This window comes from Pocillopora damicornis, chromosome 11, assembly GCF_964200805.1.
Source record: "Pocillopora damicornis chromosome 11, jaPocDami1.2, whole genome shotgun sequence".
Lineage (NCBI taxonomy): Eukaryota > Metazoa > Cnidaria > Anthozoa > Scleractinia > Pocilloporidae > Pocillopora > Pocillopora damicornis.
Window position 1 is genome coordinate 10909420 of NC_142680.1, and position 17165 is coordinate 10926584.

Here is a 17165-nt window from a genome sequence, read left to right on the forward strand (position 1 = left end):
AAGGCCTGAAAAAAATTCAGGCCTGTACGAGATTTGAACCCATGACCTTTGCGATACCGGTGCAGTGCCGGCGCAGTTCAAATATATGACTTTCGTATACCCACAGCCGTTTATTCACTACTTCACGGGTTTATTTGAAACCAACACAGTGACCGGCTCCCAGTTCGCTTATTAGCTCAGTTGGTAGAGCAAGTATCATCACGCTTTTTTTACATTTGAAAGCATAAGTGTATTCTAATCATTACAATATAATGAAATCCCCATTTTAAGACATGTAGTAATCATATGTACGAAAAAGACGGAAAATGATTCAGATTTTGGTTAAGGAAATGTGTAGTCCCTATTTTCAAAGATGAAAAAGCAATGCCATTTACACATTTTAAAATAGAAAATGCCAGAAACTAAAGATGGAATATTAAAAAAAAACTGCTGAAATATGGCATACCTATTCACTGCGATTTTAATCATTAGCTGGCACACAGATGTAAAAGAGGCTTTGTAAAAAAACCTGGGCAATAAAATTAAAGATTCAGGAGAAGCATATGACATCAGTCAGTTTACTGGTCTCCTCACCTGAACTCAATCTGGAAAAAAGAAATCTGCAACACTTCTTATCTTCTCACACTTAAATTATGACAAAATTTGATTATTTGCGCGCGGGTTAGAGAGGAAATTCCAGGAATGGATACATGTTACATAAAGAGAAACCACATTACAATTAAATAAAGCAGAAGCATATTACCCACATTTCTATCCTTTTAAATAGAAAAAAATAGAAATTTTTTGTGCAATTACATTTGTAAACCGGGTACAGTCTACGGTAGCGAAGCAATTTTATTCTAACCTTCCCCCATAAAGGGTGCCTTGTGTATCAAATGCATCAATTCAGTACCTCCAGAGTCATAAGCCGGGTTTTTGGGGCTACAAGGTAATCAAATAATGAACGAGTTATGCCGGGCCATTTTATTGAGAATCAGCATTTAATCAAGTGTAGTTTCCTAAAATCGTATGGAAAGTTTGAAATGTGCTTCACTTGTGCTACATATACGGATTTATTATTCTTAATTACTGATTAGATTCCGAGGGTGTAACTCAATTAATTCAAAGGAAAGTATCCAAGCAGATTACAGAGATGGTTCACGAATTGTAAACTAATAATGTGTTCACAAAACTTTCCGAAATGTGCGTTAATGATAGTACCGATATAAAGTTAGTGTTCCTAATCACTTACCAAATTCCGAGATCGTAACTCAATGAATTCAACAGAAAATATCCAGGACGCTTTCAGAGAGGGTGAAAAGCTGTATCCTGCCACCAAAGATACCCGTTGTTGGCCATAACTAGTCGGCACAAGGAGTGTCCATAGACCTCGACAAGGTTTCAGTAGTGAAGTCCTGGACACCACCGAGCCGTGTTTCCCAGCTGAATGTTTTTCTGAGAACGTTATGTTACTGCAGAAAGTTCATACCAGATTTTGCTACACTTGAAACCCTCTTCCAGCTTTAGAAGAAGGGACGTAATTTCCGTGGTCCACTGATTGTCAAAACTTTTTACGATACTCTGAAAAAAGTCCTCTTTGAAGGTCCAGTATTAGCATTCCCAAGATTTGACCTTCCATTCATACCATTAACAGACCCTAGTACAACTTGTGTCGCTGCTGTGTTGTCTTAATTGCAAAAGGACGAGCAACGCCGAATTGCATATGCCGCTGAGGCTATGAGGAAGTCACAGGACAGAGTTTTGTAGTGGCGATGGTTTGATGAAAAAACAGTGCATGTGAGCCTACAGTTGAGGGTCTCACAGTATTTGAAGGGAGATCTGCTGAAGGAGCTAGATGACGAGTGCAGACACTTGTCAGTGCGTAAGATTAGGGACGCTTTTACTGGTCAGTATAGTTTGTACGAATGATGAACTGTACAACGTGTCACACAAGTGGCACCAGAATTGAGCCAATCCCTTGACCGAGGGCAATCTGACGGCTTTATATGCCGCTTTGGTTATCCTCGTCGAGTGCTTCGTGACGAAAGTCGAAATTTTTAGTCTCGGAATTTCCGTTGGTTACGCAACTTGATTGAGCCCTGAACTACTTATCCGTATGGTTGCCGATGTTATTGCCAAGATTGCAGAGGAGCAGAAAGAATGAGGCCAGCACTTTCCTTAGGTTCCCTTTGCATTGCGAGTATCAACGCATGAGTACAGGGTACTCCCCAAGGTGCTCATGTTTGGCATGGAACTGAGATTACCTATTGACGCAAAGAGAGCCGGTGTTGCAGCGGATTTGGACCCCCCCCCCCCCTCGCAGATTTGGACCCCCGACCAAAGTTTCCTTTTAAGAATCGTTTGTATCATATTTGGTAACTAATTATATTTGCAAGCTTTTTGTCGATGTTCTTTTCAATTACAACACAACGTTCCTCAATAAAGGTAAAGAAAAACAGCCATTTCGTTCCAATTCTGCCGCACTTATTATGGCGAGTCGTACAGCATACACAAAAATTAGATGCGAACAAACTACTGCATTCGAACTAGTGAAATTGTTACAATAAATCTTTGCTTCTTTTGAAGCGAATTAACATTAATATGAAACGTCATAACAATGGTGGAGACTGTTGTGTCCAGTCACAAAAATTACACTGATTTTCTAATTAAATAACATTAAACAGTTTCTGAACAAGAGCGAAGTAACTACACCCATTACAAGTCGTTCATAAAGCCTATGATAGTAGAAATGTTTCTATTCTGAACTATTGGAGCTCTCAGCTTATTTTCAAATGCAAATCAACATTAATGTATACTTCTTAACAAAAGTGGAGACTATTACATCTAACTCAGTCTTATTTTCTAATTTTCACGATTATTAATTGTTGAGGGATCCGATCCTTAACAATTGCGAAGACGTCTAGAGTCTGGCGGTCTGCAGACGATGCAGAGCCACTCGCCCTCCGGGGCAGTCTTAAGTCCCTCGCAGCTTATGTGCAACCATTCCTCGCACAACTCGCACTGTACCATGTCGTCCCAACCCTCGGGCATTGAACAATAACAAAATAAATTAGTGTCACAATTTTGTCTCTTATTAAATTTAGCGGTGTTGGACTATCGCGGAAAAGGTTCAAAAACGACCTTTCTCGAAACATTAAACTAAATGCTTGCGCATTTTTCCTTGGTCAAAAGGGTCATTTCCAGCTTTCAGTTCGTATGCATTGGGGATACGAATATTTTCAATTAAAAACATACTTTAGTACGCACTGGAACGTAAAGTATTATCTATTTCTACTAGAGTGTTAAGGATGATGTTTTCACTCGGTTTTGTTGGGGGTCCAAATCTGTCAGCAGATTTGGACGGGAGGGGGGGGGGGGGTCCAAATCCGCTAGGACACCAGACCTACATGAGAATAATTTGCTGATTACCCTTTTTCTTGTCAAGAACAGCGTGAAGGGACGGGTGGAGGGAAATCGGGATACCAACCTCCGAAGGATGTCTATGATACACACTGCGACACTGGTATCGATTACCTCTCGAAGTCTTCCATATTAAATAAAGGGGTAAGTTTCTAAAGAAACTGTGATGCTGCGTCGGTGGGAGAGTATAGCAGGTAATTTAGTGTTAACAACTGGGTGGCTAATTTACGTTTTCAACCCAGATGTTAACACTAAATTATCTTCCATATTAAATATGGGTATTACGTCCAAGCGTGAGCTGCACGAGGCAATAAACATCAACAAACCCGTAAAATGAACTCGGAGCTAATTAGAAAAAAACTACGAACGAACTGTTCAAATATGTCCTTTAAAAGAAAATTACGTTGTATATGAGATACAAGATTAGGTGTTTTTCTTTCTCTGTGTATATCTAGAGCAGCTTAAATAGTGATATGACATTGTGAATAACGCCATAAGGTACGCCTCTACTCTTTTATTGCAGATATCAAATAGAGTGTTTTTCAAAAGTTTAAATACAGCTTAGTGTGTTTCGATAATGTACAGAAATAAACGCTCATCCTTGCTGTAGCGACATTTCCACTTTGAAGTAAGCGGTTCATTTCATCATAGCAAAGGTCTATCTATCAGCCACAACCCCTCTGAATAGCGCTCTCTGTTTCTTGTACAAGTCGAAAATATTGCAATAATAACTTGATTAATTTGATTTTAGAATCACTCTATTGAGACGGTTTTCTCCGTTTATGAAAAAGCATTTAACAATAACAGCAAGAAGGTTAGAGTAAACAAACCGATAGCGATGCCCTTTTTTTTGTTTTCTGATACCAATGACACAAAATTTAAGCAATTTACGACCCATGTAACACCATATTACAAGACATGTCACCAGTCTCGTCGATAAAGGACACGCTACTGAAAGATCCATGACTAAATCAACACTTAACTACTAAATATCTTACCAGGACTATATCACCAGCAGGGGACACTTCAATAACATGATTGCTAACAACTAGTCGTCTTGTTTCACCAATAACCTCCTTTTTTAAATATCCGGACTTTACCAGCTAAATCGAGTTATTTATCAATTGCGACTTAAGAAAAAACTGACTTAAAGGTGCCTCATCGAGGAAACAGCTTTGATTTATTATAACACAATAAGGCCCTTAAATTATCACCGTTATCACCAGTACATATTTTCTTCTAATACTTTATGCACTACAGAGTGCTTGGTTCCTAAGCAATATTCAAAATGACACTGTCTAACGACGGTCGCTGGCCCACTTTCCTAATCTCTTTGCCGCGGCGTTCCCTAGAGGTCGTGCACTTGGTTCGGCATCTTCACCTCCGAGATCTTCAACCTTGGAGTATTTGGTCGTGTCATAAGATCCCATGTCGAGCAGGTGCAGATATGTCTAAAGGGGAAAGCAATAAAAGAGGATTTTCATGATCGTCACAATGTTCTCTAACTTCAAGTCAAGAAGAAACTTTTAATGACTACTTCAAAGCACAGAAATGATCCTCGCTTTAAAGGCACAGAGTAATGCGTTTTCTTAGGCAGGTTGGTTGGTAGGTAGGAAGTTATGAATGTAGATGAGTAATTTGGTATTTTCAACTGAGTTGATAACGTGACGTATTGGCCACCGTAAAGAGTCTAAAAGCTGACGTTTCGAGCGTTAGAACTTTGCTATTTGCGCTGATGAAGGGCAAACGCTCGAAACGTCAGCTTTTAAAATCTTAAAGGTGGCCAAGTTACGTTATCAACACAGTTGAAAATACAAAATTGCTTTCCCATCAACCTTTATTATAAATGTAGATGCTCAGGCAGTTGGGAAGCTAAGCAGCGGGAAGGGCAGAAGGAATGGTGATAGATGGGTTCGTAGGCATGGGACATGGGACGCGTTTTATGTTTAAATGTTTTAAAGCTTAAAAAACATCGATAAGCTGGGGCAAATAGTAAGAAACGTAACTACAGGCAGGAGCCGTCAAAATGAAATCTCAAGGCACTGAAATTCCCGAAAGCGGCCGCAGCCGTAGTTAGAAGAAACCAATACAATCCTAAATCACTTCCATTAATCTGCTGAAACCAACTTTGAAAGAGTAGTGGTCTATGAAGTAATTTTGGAGGAATAAATAATCTTAGAGGCCTACAAGAACGTCAAGGACTTGTTCAAATCGTGCTACAAACCTCTTCACGAAGGTAGGTATCCATTCTTCTTCGAAGGTTTTCAAAGGGAGGACGAAAGTCGGGGTCAAAATTCCAGCACCTTTTCATTATAGCATACCTGGAACAAAGGAATGATGGTCAATACTGGACTGTGGTTTATATAATATGTGATAAAAATCAACCATTACAGAAATCTTAAGAGAGCCCTGGGCAAATAATGGCTAAAATGATGAGAAATGTCTGGCTGTAATAGCTGCAAATTCATCTTTTCAAAATTCTTGAGTGAAAAGACAACTTTTAGCTGAACAAACTGGTGACCACTGTTAAATTTGTTTCATTTAGCAGAGCTCAGTAACGAAAGAAGAAATCAGATTAGACGAGAGAATGTGTTTTTCATCGGGGTTAGGGGGATTGGGCGATTTAAAATGGAACATGGCAACTTGAAAGTCAAGACTCACAGTTTATCATCAACATGATCGGGCTTTGGAAGTTTGTATCCATGCGTGACTCGTGCAACCACATTCCCTTCTGTCCATCCCTCATATGGAATTCCTCCTGCGAAGAAATAAACAAATTGTGGCCGTGATACACCCGAATATTTCGTTTAAAAATGTTGAGATTTAAATCAGAGAGATCCACTTCTAGTGCTTGACAGCAGCATTCGAAACTTGATGTTTCCTAGCCTGATGTTTTATGTAATTGATTACCACTTTTCTGCCAAGTAATTTGAAAGGTTTTTCGTCATTTAAAGTCGAACACAAAATGCCAATCGTCTTGGGTGATAGCCATGGCAAGGAAAGTCCTGAAACAACGGTTGTCAGTTACAGAGAATGAAACTTCGACAAGCGGAGCAAAATTCATCATTGAGGTAAACTTTGGCACAACAAGTTTTTCTGCCACAGCTCATCAAACTAACGTCTGCCAATTGGGTCCTAAAGGCATTGACATTACTAACGAGTTCCAAAAACGATACCTACAACATTTCCAGACATAGACGGACGGGAAGTATAAATATTTTTTGTTGAACATAGTTTGACTTACCAAGGGTAACTATCTCATACAGGACGATTCCGTAAGACCACCTGAAAAAATTTCGAAAAAGTGTTGCCGAGATATTCTCTAAGTGAGCATGTAAAGACAAAAACTAAAGAGAGGGCCAGCTCAGTGCAAAAATATACATACACGTCACTCAAGGTGGAAAGTCCAGCGAAATTTCCCAACAAAATCTCTGGTGCAGTCCATTTGATTGGCAAACAGCCCTGCAACGACAGTTTGTTTAAAAATAAGGGTTTTAATACTAGCGAGTTAACAAAGGACATGCACGTAAACGTGAGGTGGCTGGTGTACCTCTTCCGAGACTTTTATGGAGTGTCAAAATTTAGCAAATGTCATAAATTTAAATGATAAAGTCAACTAACTCAATTGTATTCTGTGGCATGGCAGAACGTGGAGCTATCCTCAGTTGGCAGTTAAGGTGAATTTTAGGCAGACTCAGACCTAACCTTAGGAATCTGTTTACAAGTGCCACCGCAAAAAAATTAAAGCAAAGACGATCTTCTACCTTTTTGGCATTTCCATGACCGTATTTGAAGCTTTGATATGCCATGCCAAAGTCGGTCACTTTGCACACATAGTTGTTATCAAGGAGGACGTTTCGAGCCGCCAGGTCACGATGGATTATCTACCCAAAGACAAAGATCCAAAATGTAAACTTGCTACCAAATGCATATCTTTTGTGAGACCTACCATGATCAGAGGGAAGATTATACAGACGTTTGCATGGATTGTAAGAACTATTGTTCCTAGGGTGTTCATTACAGACCAAACATATACCAGAATGACTGCGACATTAGGTGACCCACTGACAATACCAAAGGAACTCTTGAGAAATATTGAGAATATGAAACCTGCTTCCGAAAAGATTCATATAATTTAGATATATCTATATTCAAGCAACTCAAAAGGTGTAACAATCCCTTACATATATTTCTGCGGTAAAATTGAATGTAGACGCATTTTAGTTACTTACCCCCCTTGATCCAAGGAATACCATACCGGCGGCGATTTGTTTGGCAAAGAGCACAAGGTCATAGTTGTTCAAAACTTGAGGCCTTCCTTCTCCAAGATAATACCGATCATTGATTCCTCGGCATTTTCTCATGTAACCAAGCAGGTCGCCACATGGCAAATGTTCCATGATAAGGATCGGATGAACTTAAAATAACGAAAAGAAGGAACGAATCAGTAAAAACAAACAAACAAACAAACAAGCTAACAATCTCATACTCAGTTGAAATATTATTGCATATAATAATAATGACGCCTTAGGTACCTTGTCTAGTGACGCAGCCAATGAACTTCACTATGTTTGGCTGATTGCTGTCACCGATAATTTTTCCCAGCTCGATCTCTCTCATCAAACATTTTCTTCCTTCCTCCCCTGCGGTGGCTACAATAAAAAGGAAATACTTTATAACCGGGGAAAAAATCCTTATTGACGAATTTTCTCGTGCTTAAGAAGCGAAATTTCGGGTGAGGATTTAGACCTCACATCTTAGGAGGTCTTTGAAACCCAGTTGTCGAAGCTCATAACTGCAAAAATGGAACCGGTCGGCGAGCGAATTCTTTCGAGGAATTCATATTTTCTTTGCCTCACGATTGTGGCACATGCCTGCCATCTTCAAATTTTTTATTGCTATTGATGCCTCTATTGTTTAATTGTTGCGTTTGTTATAAAAAATAACTTTGCACGAATCTCTTAGAGCGCCTTGGTCAACCTGAGATAAATGATTACTGGAAAGTGCAAAGTACCCTTGGCAAGAAACGCTAAGTACCCACCCACGTGCTTTGAGGAGAGATAGTTGAATGGATCTTACGTGTAAAGCATTTAGCAGCAACTGTACGATTTCCAGGTCTCCCATTTGGAGAACTAAGAAGAGCTCTCCACACTGCTCCAAATGCCCCTCGCCCAATGACATCTTGAAGCAGGATACGGTTCACTTCAATCTCCCATTCATCCACTTCTACATTCAACAGCTCCATCTCAACTGACTCCCCTTGATCAGGACTAAATATTATGAAAATCACACAATTTCTATTGCTAAATCAAAGTATAAGTGATCAAGGAAAAGAAGTTACGGAGACTTTCTTGAGTTTCTTAATTATCTGACTGATTTCTTTAATTTATGGAAAGATAATCAATATAGAAATGAAAAAACAACATTTTCTTGTGCAGAAAAACTACAATTGTAGAGCAACTCGTTCACACAGACTATCATTCAAGCTAACTTTCCAAATGGAATGGTTGACATGACAGTAAGATATAAACCCCAACTTCAATTTTTTTTCAAAAAACATTTCAATTTGGTAAATAAAAGGGAAACTAATTGACTTACAGAGCGGTAGCAGCCACTGTAGGTCCGATTGACAAATCAAAGAAAGAAATAAAGAAGGGAAAAAAGTTCTGCCTTAACTCTAATATTTAAATAAAAATAATATGCACTTTGGTCAGTGGTTAATAGAAGATTATAAATCAGATAAAATCGCAAGACAAGAAACAGTAGAAACATGCCTATAGTGCCTCAAGGGTTTTCATTTTCCTGCAAACCGAGATGATATTAATACCTAACTAATAGCGAACTTGAGGAGAACAATTGAAATACGAAGTGGAGTAAAAGTAAACATAAACTTGTCCAAGCTTTTGCTTCTCACACAACTTATTATTGTCTGGAAAAATTACCCAAAACAAGATATGAAGAGCGAGGTTTACCTGTCCTCCGACGTTTCCAAAAATAGCAGCCCATGAGCAAAATAACAATGACAGCAGCCATTGATCCAAAAATATAATACCACACCAGAAATGGACTAACAGCTGTTGTTGTAAGTTAAACACATGCTTCTTAGCCAAATGACAAAGGTAGTAGATGTGATGATAAGGAAAAGGTTGTTACACAATATTAGCCAGCTCCTCTGAATACTTTTTTCGCTTGAGCCTAGCTGGCTCATTAGAAATGGCTATTGTTTTATGGCTGAGATTCAAAGAAAGGTAAATCAAAACTATATGGAGAAGACCTGGCCAGAATCTTGTCTTTAATTGAGAAATTATCTGCTTTTTTGTTGAATAGATGTAGAGCAATTCCCTTTGCCAAATAGGAAACAAGCAATAATGGTGATAATTATTTGGGTATCTAAAAGTAGGTTCTACTGTATCTAACAGGCCAGGGGACCCACATTTTAATTATAGGCTTCCACCCGACATCCATACACGCATTCACACACACAAAAAACAACAATAAAAGCAAAGAAAGACAAAACAAACAAACAAACAGAAAACAGCAAACAGCATGCTTAAAAGTTTCAGGTTCCGTCAAGTCGAACGATTTACTGCTGTTAAATTTTAGATTGTTTCTACACTACAATACTGCCAACTTACGGTTGACTTTTATCATCACAATAGAGCGGGCCACATTTCCTACTCTGTTACGGGCTTCACAGGAATATTCACCACTGTCCTCCTCCACAACTTTTGCAATAATCAGATAACTTGTTGTCTCATCTAATTGCGTTTCAATGACTGCCCGTTCTTTTACTGGGTCTCCATCTTTTTTCCAAGTGATATTTACCGTTGCTTTGTTGACGCTGCAAGTTAACCTAAGCTTATCACCTTGGGTGAGCGTTGGATATGGTTTTGGAGTTACTTTGGCGGTGGGTTTTTCTGTGTTGAGAAAGAGATAATTTATACATAACTTGGTTTTCATTAAAAAAATTTACTCAAAATACCTCAGTAAGGTAATTATCAGAGAAACTAAGTGATTCGAAATCAACCCTCCAAATGGTACATACGGGGTATAACGTGCCAATTTGAGTGGAACTTGGCTTCAAAGACGTTTTAAAGAAGGTTTGAAATACTTGTCCAAAATGTTTCTGAAGATTTGCTAAAGGGTCTCAGATCCCATTCAAAGATGCTTCTAAATAAACTGAGACCCGGCCCTTTGTTTTCTATCATAAAGACATATTGCCCTATACAAAGCTACAGATCATCTCAGTGATCATAAGCTTTTGAATCAAAATGATTAGAGTGACCATAACAAAATGTCACAAAGTGATTATATGGAAGATTCATCTTAAACAACTGGTAAATGGTGCATGTGCAACAACTATCTTTCCCACAATTCATTACGATATTTTTCACTCAGCTTGTATTTGCACTCTTTGACTCCATTGTCTTGGAGAAATTCCAGGGTTATCGAGACTCCATCTCATTCTTAACAAGCTATCAGTTCTTCTTGGGCAACCTCTAGCCACCAGCCACCATTTTCACCTCATATTTGGAAGGTATCTTTAATTATCATTGTTGCAACGGATCAATCGCCATCATTACCCTTATTGCTATTAAAATTAAGATTACTATTACTATCATTACAATCAACACCATCCCTGTCAGTATTACTATTATTATCATCGTAATCATTATAATTATTGAACCTACCAAATACTTGAAGTATTGTGGAATAACTTGTTCCATTTGCTTTGTTTTTTGCTGTACACTTGTATGTTCCTTCCATTTTCTTTGTTGCTCTCTGTATTTTTAGGAATGATTCCTGGAATGAGTCTCCCTTAAAATTGTTTTCATTGATCCCCAATGGAAGTCTACCGCCATTAAATGTCCAGGTAAGTTTTGGTGTTGGAACACCTGTGGCACGGCAAGTAAAGTTTACTGGGTCTCCATCAGTAACAGATTGGTTTACCGGAGACAGTTTGATCTGAGGACACACTGAAAATAAAAAGAGCACCACTGATGTTCAACAAAGGTTCTCAAGATGCAATCAAATAACCACACGTAATCTGGCAGTAAGAAGAGCAAATTTGGGAGTCTTCTAGTTTAAAATCTCTAAAATACAAAGCCAATAGTTTTGTTTAAACATGCGTGGAAACACTTTGTTTTCGTGTTTTATTGACTAACCTCTTTAAAGTTGAGAGAAATTGAGACAGTTTAGGTAATCTTCAATAAATCTAAATTGTAATGTTTATTGGATTTAACCTATCGGTCCGATCGCCTTTGCGGGTTGAATTGCTGTCAGAATAAATTCGTTGAATTTCCGATCCATTATGTAAACGGGTTGCTGCGTCACTTTGAAGTCGCTTCAAGGTAGAATTTCTTCTAACAGCATCAACACCATATCAAGCAGACAAGAGTTTTGAGAATAACGAGAAATATCAATAGGGGACTTATCTACTGCAGTTGATACAATACAAAATTCCCCAAAATAATGAAGAATCTATTGAGGATCAGAAAGTGGACCGTGAGCAACTCCAATCTTCCGTCATTAGGATTTCGAGTCCTTAACGCGCAGATAGTGTCAAGATTACCTTAGGCATGAGCGGCATGCAGAGAATAGAGTAGGATAAAGTTAAGTGAGATAGGCTCAATGAATGTGAAATTAGAAAAAAATTAAGATTTAGACGACAAATAATAAGATTGGACTTTTTGTCACCAGCCTATCTCGGTAGCCTCGGAGGCAGGTTTTGGGAGAAAATGCTTGCTAATGGTAGAATGCACATCGTTAGTCATAAGACTCAACCCATAGATGCCCGAAAAGGTTTTCTGAGGTTTCTCAAGCTTCAGGCAATTTTTATGTTTTTTTTGTTTTTTTTTTGTCTTTTTTTTAAGATGATGTTCTTCAGTGAGTGACACAGGCATTAATGAAGAAAGAACTCCAAGTTGGAACCAAGACCTCCTAGAAGATGCAGGAGACGGGGCTTACAGTTCATTCTCCTTATCCAAGAAACTAGAATGCCTATCCATTCGCTCATGCCATAGCAAAGGCAGCACATTCTCCTCGTCTATTTAAGACCTTACGTTGGTCCAGTCAAGGGCTTGAACTATCGCACGGCAGTACAACACTCTACAACGTGAAGTAACCAAGCACCGTTTGTAAATCTTCATAAAATGATTTTGATTTACCAGTAACATCGATCCAGAAGGAGATGTTAACTTTTCCAACCTGATTTTCAGCAGCACATTCATAGAAACCTCCATCGTCAAAGGTCACGCGCTTAATAACTAATGTATTGTTGCTAGGAAGAGCTTTACCATCCTTGGTCCAGTTGACAGAAATTAGTGGATCACCCCTTTTAAAACAATATGTTTCAAATGTGGAGTTCAGTGGGACTGAAAGATTCTTGAGTTCAGGATTTAGATGTGGTGGAACTACAAAGAAAAATTTAAAATAAAAGTCACGATGAGATAATATTAACAGATACAGAGAAAATATTGTCATGGCATACATTTTGTTTTGGTTCCAACTCATTGCTCCAGCCAATGACCAACAAATAGCAGCTGTGTAATATAACTAAGCTAAGAAACGAAAAGTTGGAAGCAAGCACCACACTTCTCAGTTTACCGAAGAAGGATTCAACCACACATTAAATTGGGAGAAAAATATTTCCTATTGAACTTGTAAATGATCGCAAATCACTCGTAACTCTTCGCTTATGGATCAAGCTCGGAAAATTAATTACAAACCCTTAACAACTAGTAAGGGTTTTCCTAAAAGTTCATTAAACTTCCCGGTGGAGATTCAGGCATCATGAGAGTGAAGACTGTCATCCTCAGAGACTTACACAAATGATTTTTCATGGCTAACCACCAATACAACCGCATCATTGCCATATGGAGTTCGAAATTTAAAAGTTAGCAAAATGTAATGTTGTGGCAGATTCTTTGAGTCTGATTTGTGAATAATAGGGAACCACAAGAGATTTCACGGTCATCAATCAAGAGGAACGTAACAGAAGTAACGGAAATTAGTTACTACCACTTATCAATTGTTAATTTTTCTTTTAAGTTCAACACTACATCTGTGTGGAGAAAGGGGGCAAGTTTCTAAAAAAACTTTGGTGCTGCGTCAGTGGGAGAGTATAACAGGGTAATTGAGTGTTATCAACTGAGTTGAAAACGTAAATTGGCCACCGTAAAGAACTTAAAGGCTGACATTTCAAGCATTAGCCCTTTGCCAGATGAATTGGAGGAATTTTGGATTGTGTGTGGGTTTATATGCAGAAAATAGAGCTATGCTATCGGTGGGAATATAGTGATGAGAAACAAGAATATATTAGTTGAATGAAAAGCGCTCAACTAATTTATTCGTGTTTTCTCGTCACCACATTCCCACCAATAACGTAGCTCCACTGTCTGTGTGGAGAGTCAGGCACCATGCAGGCGGGGCCTGTCATCCAAGAGGATACCACAGAAATGATCTTGCTCGACTAACCAGCAGTACATATGTGTCATATCGATTTGTAGTTCAAATTTTTAAAGTAAATGTTAAAAGAAGGAAGAGATTTCAAGAAGAAAACCCTCCAACTAGATGGAGGTATTTCCTCACTCAAGAAGACGGCACAATGATCCTGGCCAGTGCCTTAACCCAAAGCAATTAGTCCAGAGTCTATCCCGCCACAGCTTACACAACTGAATGGTTTAAAATCCAGTTTGAGACTTAAAAACTTACCTTTAACAGAAATATAGATGTTTTCAGCAGAAATTCCTCCAGGATTTTTCGCTTCACAGGTATACAGACCTGTGTCTTTCTGTGTTATCTTATGAAAGGAGAGAGACATGTTGTGTCCCTCAGATAAGTTATTCTTAAGCCAGGTTATCTGTGGCTGAGGCTGACCTTGAATGATTTTACAAGTCAAAGTCACAGTGTCTCCTTCTCTGATTAGATTGCTTGCTCCTGAAATTCTCACCTCTGGTCGAACTTTGAATAAACAAGTAAAAAAGTTAAAACACAGTGGCTTTAGTTATACACACATAATACAAATATCCTAAAGGGCAATTTCATTTTTGGTTACTAACATCAGTGTATAAATTAGACAATGCATTTTCATCTGACTAATTTGAATAACCAGATGAAAGTCCTTTTCGAACGGCTAAAAACAACAAATCATTGGAACATATAAGGTGACCTTGCAGAAATGCCTATTGGCAAAAAATTAAAAGCCCTTCAAAAAAAGTAACAAAGATTGTTTTAACCTCTGAAAATGAAATCAGAAACCCATCTTACCAGCATTATCTACATGCAACTGAACTACTTAATGACTAAATTCTTAAAAGCAGCTATTGATAGTTACCTATAATGTTTAGCTTCATCTTTAATATATTTTAGACTGCATTTTGTACTATTCATATTTTAGGGTAGATATTTTAGTCATTTAAGTTTTGTATTTTGTATTATTCTGTGTTCCCTTATTAGCATGGATTCCTCAGGCTTCATGGTTGACACTGAAATAAAGTTTTTATCACTATTTTTACTATTATTACGTGTTGGTATAATGACCGAACCAGTTTCAGATTTTTCCAATAACTCACTCACCTATAACAGACACATTAATGCTTTTATGTCTGCTTGTGACCCTTTTTGATCCTTTATTTTGTGTCATGGTACATCTGTATGTGCCACTGTCTTCAGGGTTAACAGGATCAATCTGTAGACTGCCACTGGGAATTTGAGTGAATCTTCTCCCATCAAGTACTAACTTTTCTCCTTGTTTCCTCCAAGTTATCTGTGGACGTGGTGTTCCTTCAGCACCACAGTTTATAGTACCAGATGTGTAAGCAGTGAGGCTCTGCTGGTCTCTAGTGTTCTCAGTGAATCTTGCTGTTGAAATAAATAAAGAAAATAACCACTTACTGAAGCCACAATGAAGAAAAGCTAACTAGTCCCTATTGTTTGTCTATATCGTGAGTGCCGGGCACATTTACTGCTGTGTTAACTTACTCTACAATGAGGCAATTAAGGTCTTCTAAATGTGTTGAAAAGGATTTTCCTACCATTAATGTAAACCGTGTAATACTGAACATATTCCAGTCTGTGGCATTCATATGTTCCTCCATTAGACAACTGCACATTTTCTATGACCAGTTTACCATCTTTTGTGGTCTTGACCCTCTTAGAAGAAGAATTCATCCCTTGCACCTTTTGACCATTAATGATCCATCTCGCAAAACTGGTTTTGTTACGTATTGAGCAGTGAAGGATTTCATTGCTGCCAATATCAAAGTAAAGATTCTCTTTTCCCAGTACTTCTTTGTTCTCTGAAAGAAATGTTTTCAAGTAGCACAATCATTAGTTCATTCTGTCTCAGTATTTTGGCATTAGTTTGTTTCAAAACTAATAATATCTTGATCTTTGATGTTTAACTTTAAACACGTGACTATTCACGAGGACCAGTCACCTTTAGGAATTTCCACCTTGACATTATTAATATCTTACTTACTTGGTTGACACAGTGCTTGAGAACCTTTGCCATCTCCTCGACATTGACCGGGGACATTTAACTTTCCATCAGTGCGTGCACAAGATGCAAGTTCTACCTCCTCTCCATTGCAGGAAACATCCACCATTACAGAAGTAATGTTTCCATCCTCTACGTTTGAGCCAACAAATTCAGCAAGAGCCTCTTCAAAGCCGAGTTGACGGCAAATAACTTGGGCATCATTGAAATCCCATCCATTGGTACAAATTTTTCCCCATTTCCCTTTGTAAAATACTTCCACTCTACCACCATACTCTACATTTGCACCATTCAAGCGAACGGGAACTTATAAAGTCACAAAATATCGAGCAATCAGTAAGGGTAAGTTAACGGTGAATTTATAAAAGGAAGAAATATGGATAAGAGAAGGAGACAGCAAGATTAGGAAGAAATTTTAAAGTTCAAGGTGTTCATAAAGGTTAAGAAAACCAATTTAGCTGTATGGGTTCTTTGATGGGCAGCTGTTCAGGTATCATTTTTGGGCCTCTTTACGCCTTCAACAATTTAAATTATTCCTCAAAAAAACCTAATTGTCAATATATATCATATTTTTTTAGAGAGCAGTCTTCGAGAAAACACTAGTACATAATCAATTACCAAAGCAAGAAAGGATGTTTTGGCGAGGTCTACCACTGGAATTATGATCAAGTCTATAAGGGTACCTAGAATAGGATGTACAGACTGAAATAGATCTGACAACAGATTCCAAAATGCATAATTGATTAATACCTTTGCAGAATTGCAGTTTGTTTGAGAAGCTTTCTTCACATTTAGTCAAAGTGGTGGTGCAGTTGAAATTAGTAGATGTCTCTGATACATTGCCACGGTCTTCATACCATCTACCATAATCACTGCTGTTAGAATATCCCATTGCCATGCATGTCAAATCTATTTCAACTTTATTCCACCTACTGGTGCAAAGCTTTTTCCAGCTTCTGTTTGTGTGGATTTCCATTGTACCAACTGACGGGTTGCTCTCCGTTTTAAAGCGCAGTGGAAATACTAATAAAAGAAATAATACAAACGTATATGTATATCTTGAGAGGCCTTCTTCAAGATTCTACAAATTTTACTTATTTTGCCGATGATTGCCCCAAATAGGTACTTAGTTTCATATATCAGAAACATAATAATCAACCCCAAATTAAATAGTTTTTTTCTAGGATCAGTTTAAAAGAACATAATTGATACGCTCACATCAGACATCCCATACTATTCTATCAAGAAACTAAATACTTCAGTTGTG

At 38.1% G+C, this 17165-nt stretch overlaps 1 protein-coding gene across 1 annotated transcript in view; it reads right to left on the reverse strand.

Annotated features, from left to right (window-relative positions):
- Positions 1-3893: 3893 nt before the first annotated feature.
- The window catches only part of LOC149037478 (fibroblast growth factor receptor 1-A-like), an 83661-nt gene continuing 70389 nt past the window's right edge, over positions 3894-17165 (reverse strand). The window contains exons 4-22 of the mRNA XM_089187846.1: positions 16649-16921; positions 15881-16204; positions 15435-15698; positions 14977-15261; positions 14113-14361; positions 12567-12812; positions 11091-11375; positions 10035-10316; positions 9372-9473; positions 8998-9013; positions 8479-8669; positions 7935-8051; positions 7632-7816; positions 7164-7283; positions 6785-6861; positions 6644-6684; positions 6061-6157; positions 5624-5720; positions 3894-4850 (exon numbers count right to left, since the gene is read on the reverse strand). Of these exons, the coding sequence (XP_089043972.1) occupies positions 4698-4850; positions 5624-5720; positions 6061-6157; positions 6644-6684; positions 6785-6861; positions 7164-7283; positions 7632-7816; positions 7935-8051; positions 8479-8669; positions 8998-9013; positions 9372-9473; positions 10035-10316; positions 11091-11375; positions 12567-12812; positions 14113-14361; positions 14977-15261; positions 15435-15698; positions 15881-16204; positions 16649-16921 (3404 nt within the window). The 3' untranslated portion in view covers positions 3894-4697. The remainder of the gene's footprint in view (positions 4851-5623; positions 5721-6060; positions 6158-6643; positions 6685-6784; positions 6862-7163; positions 7284-7631; positions 7817-7934; positions 8052-8478; positions 8670-8997; positions 9014-9371; positions 9474-10034; positions 10317-11090; positions 11376-12566; positions 12813-14112; positions 14362-14976; positions 15262-15434; positions 15699-15880; positions 16205-16648; positions 16922-17165) is intronic.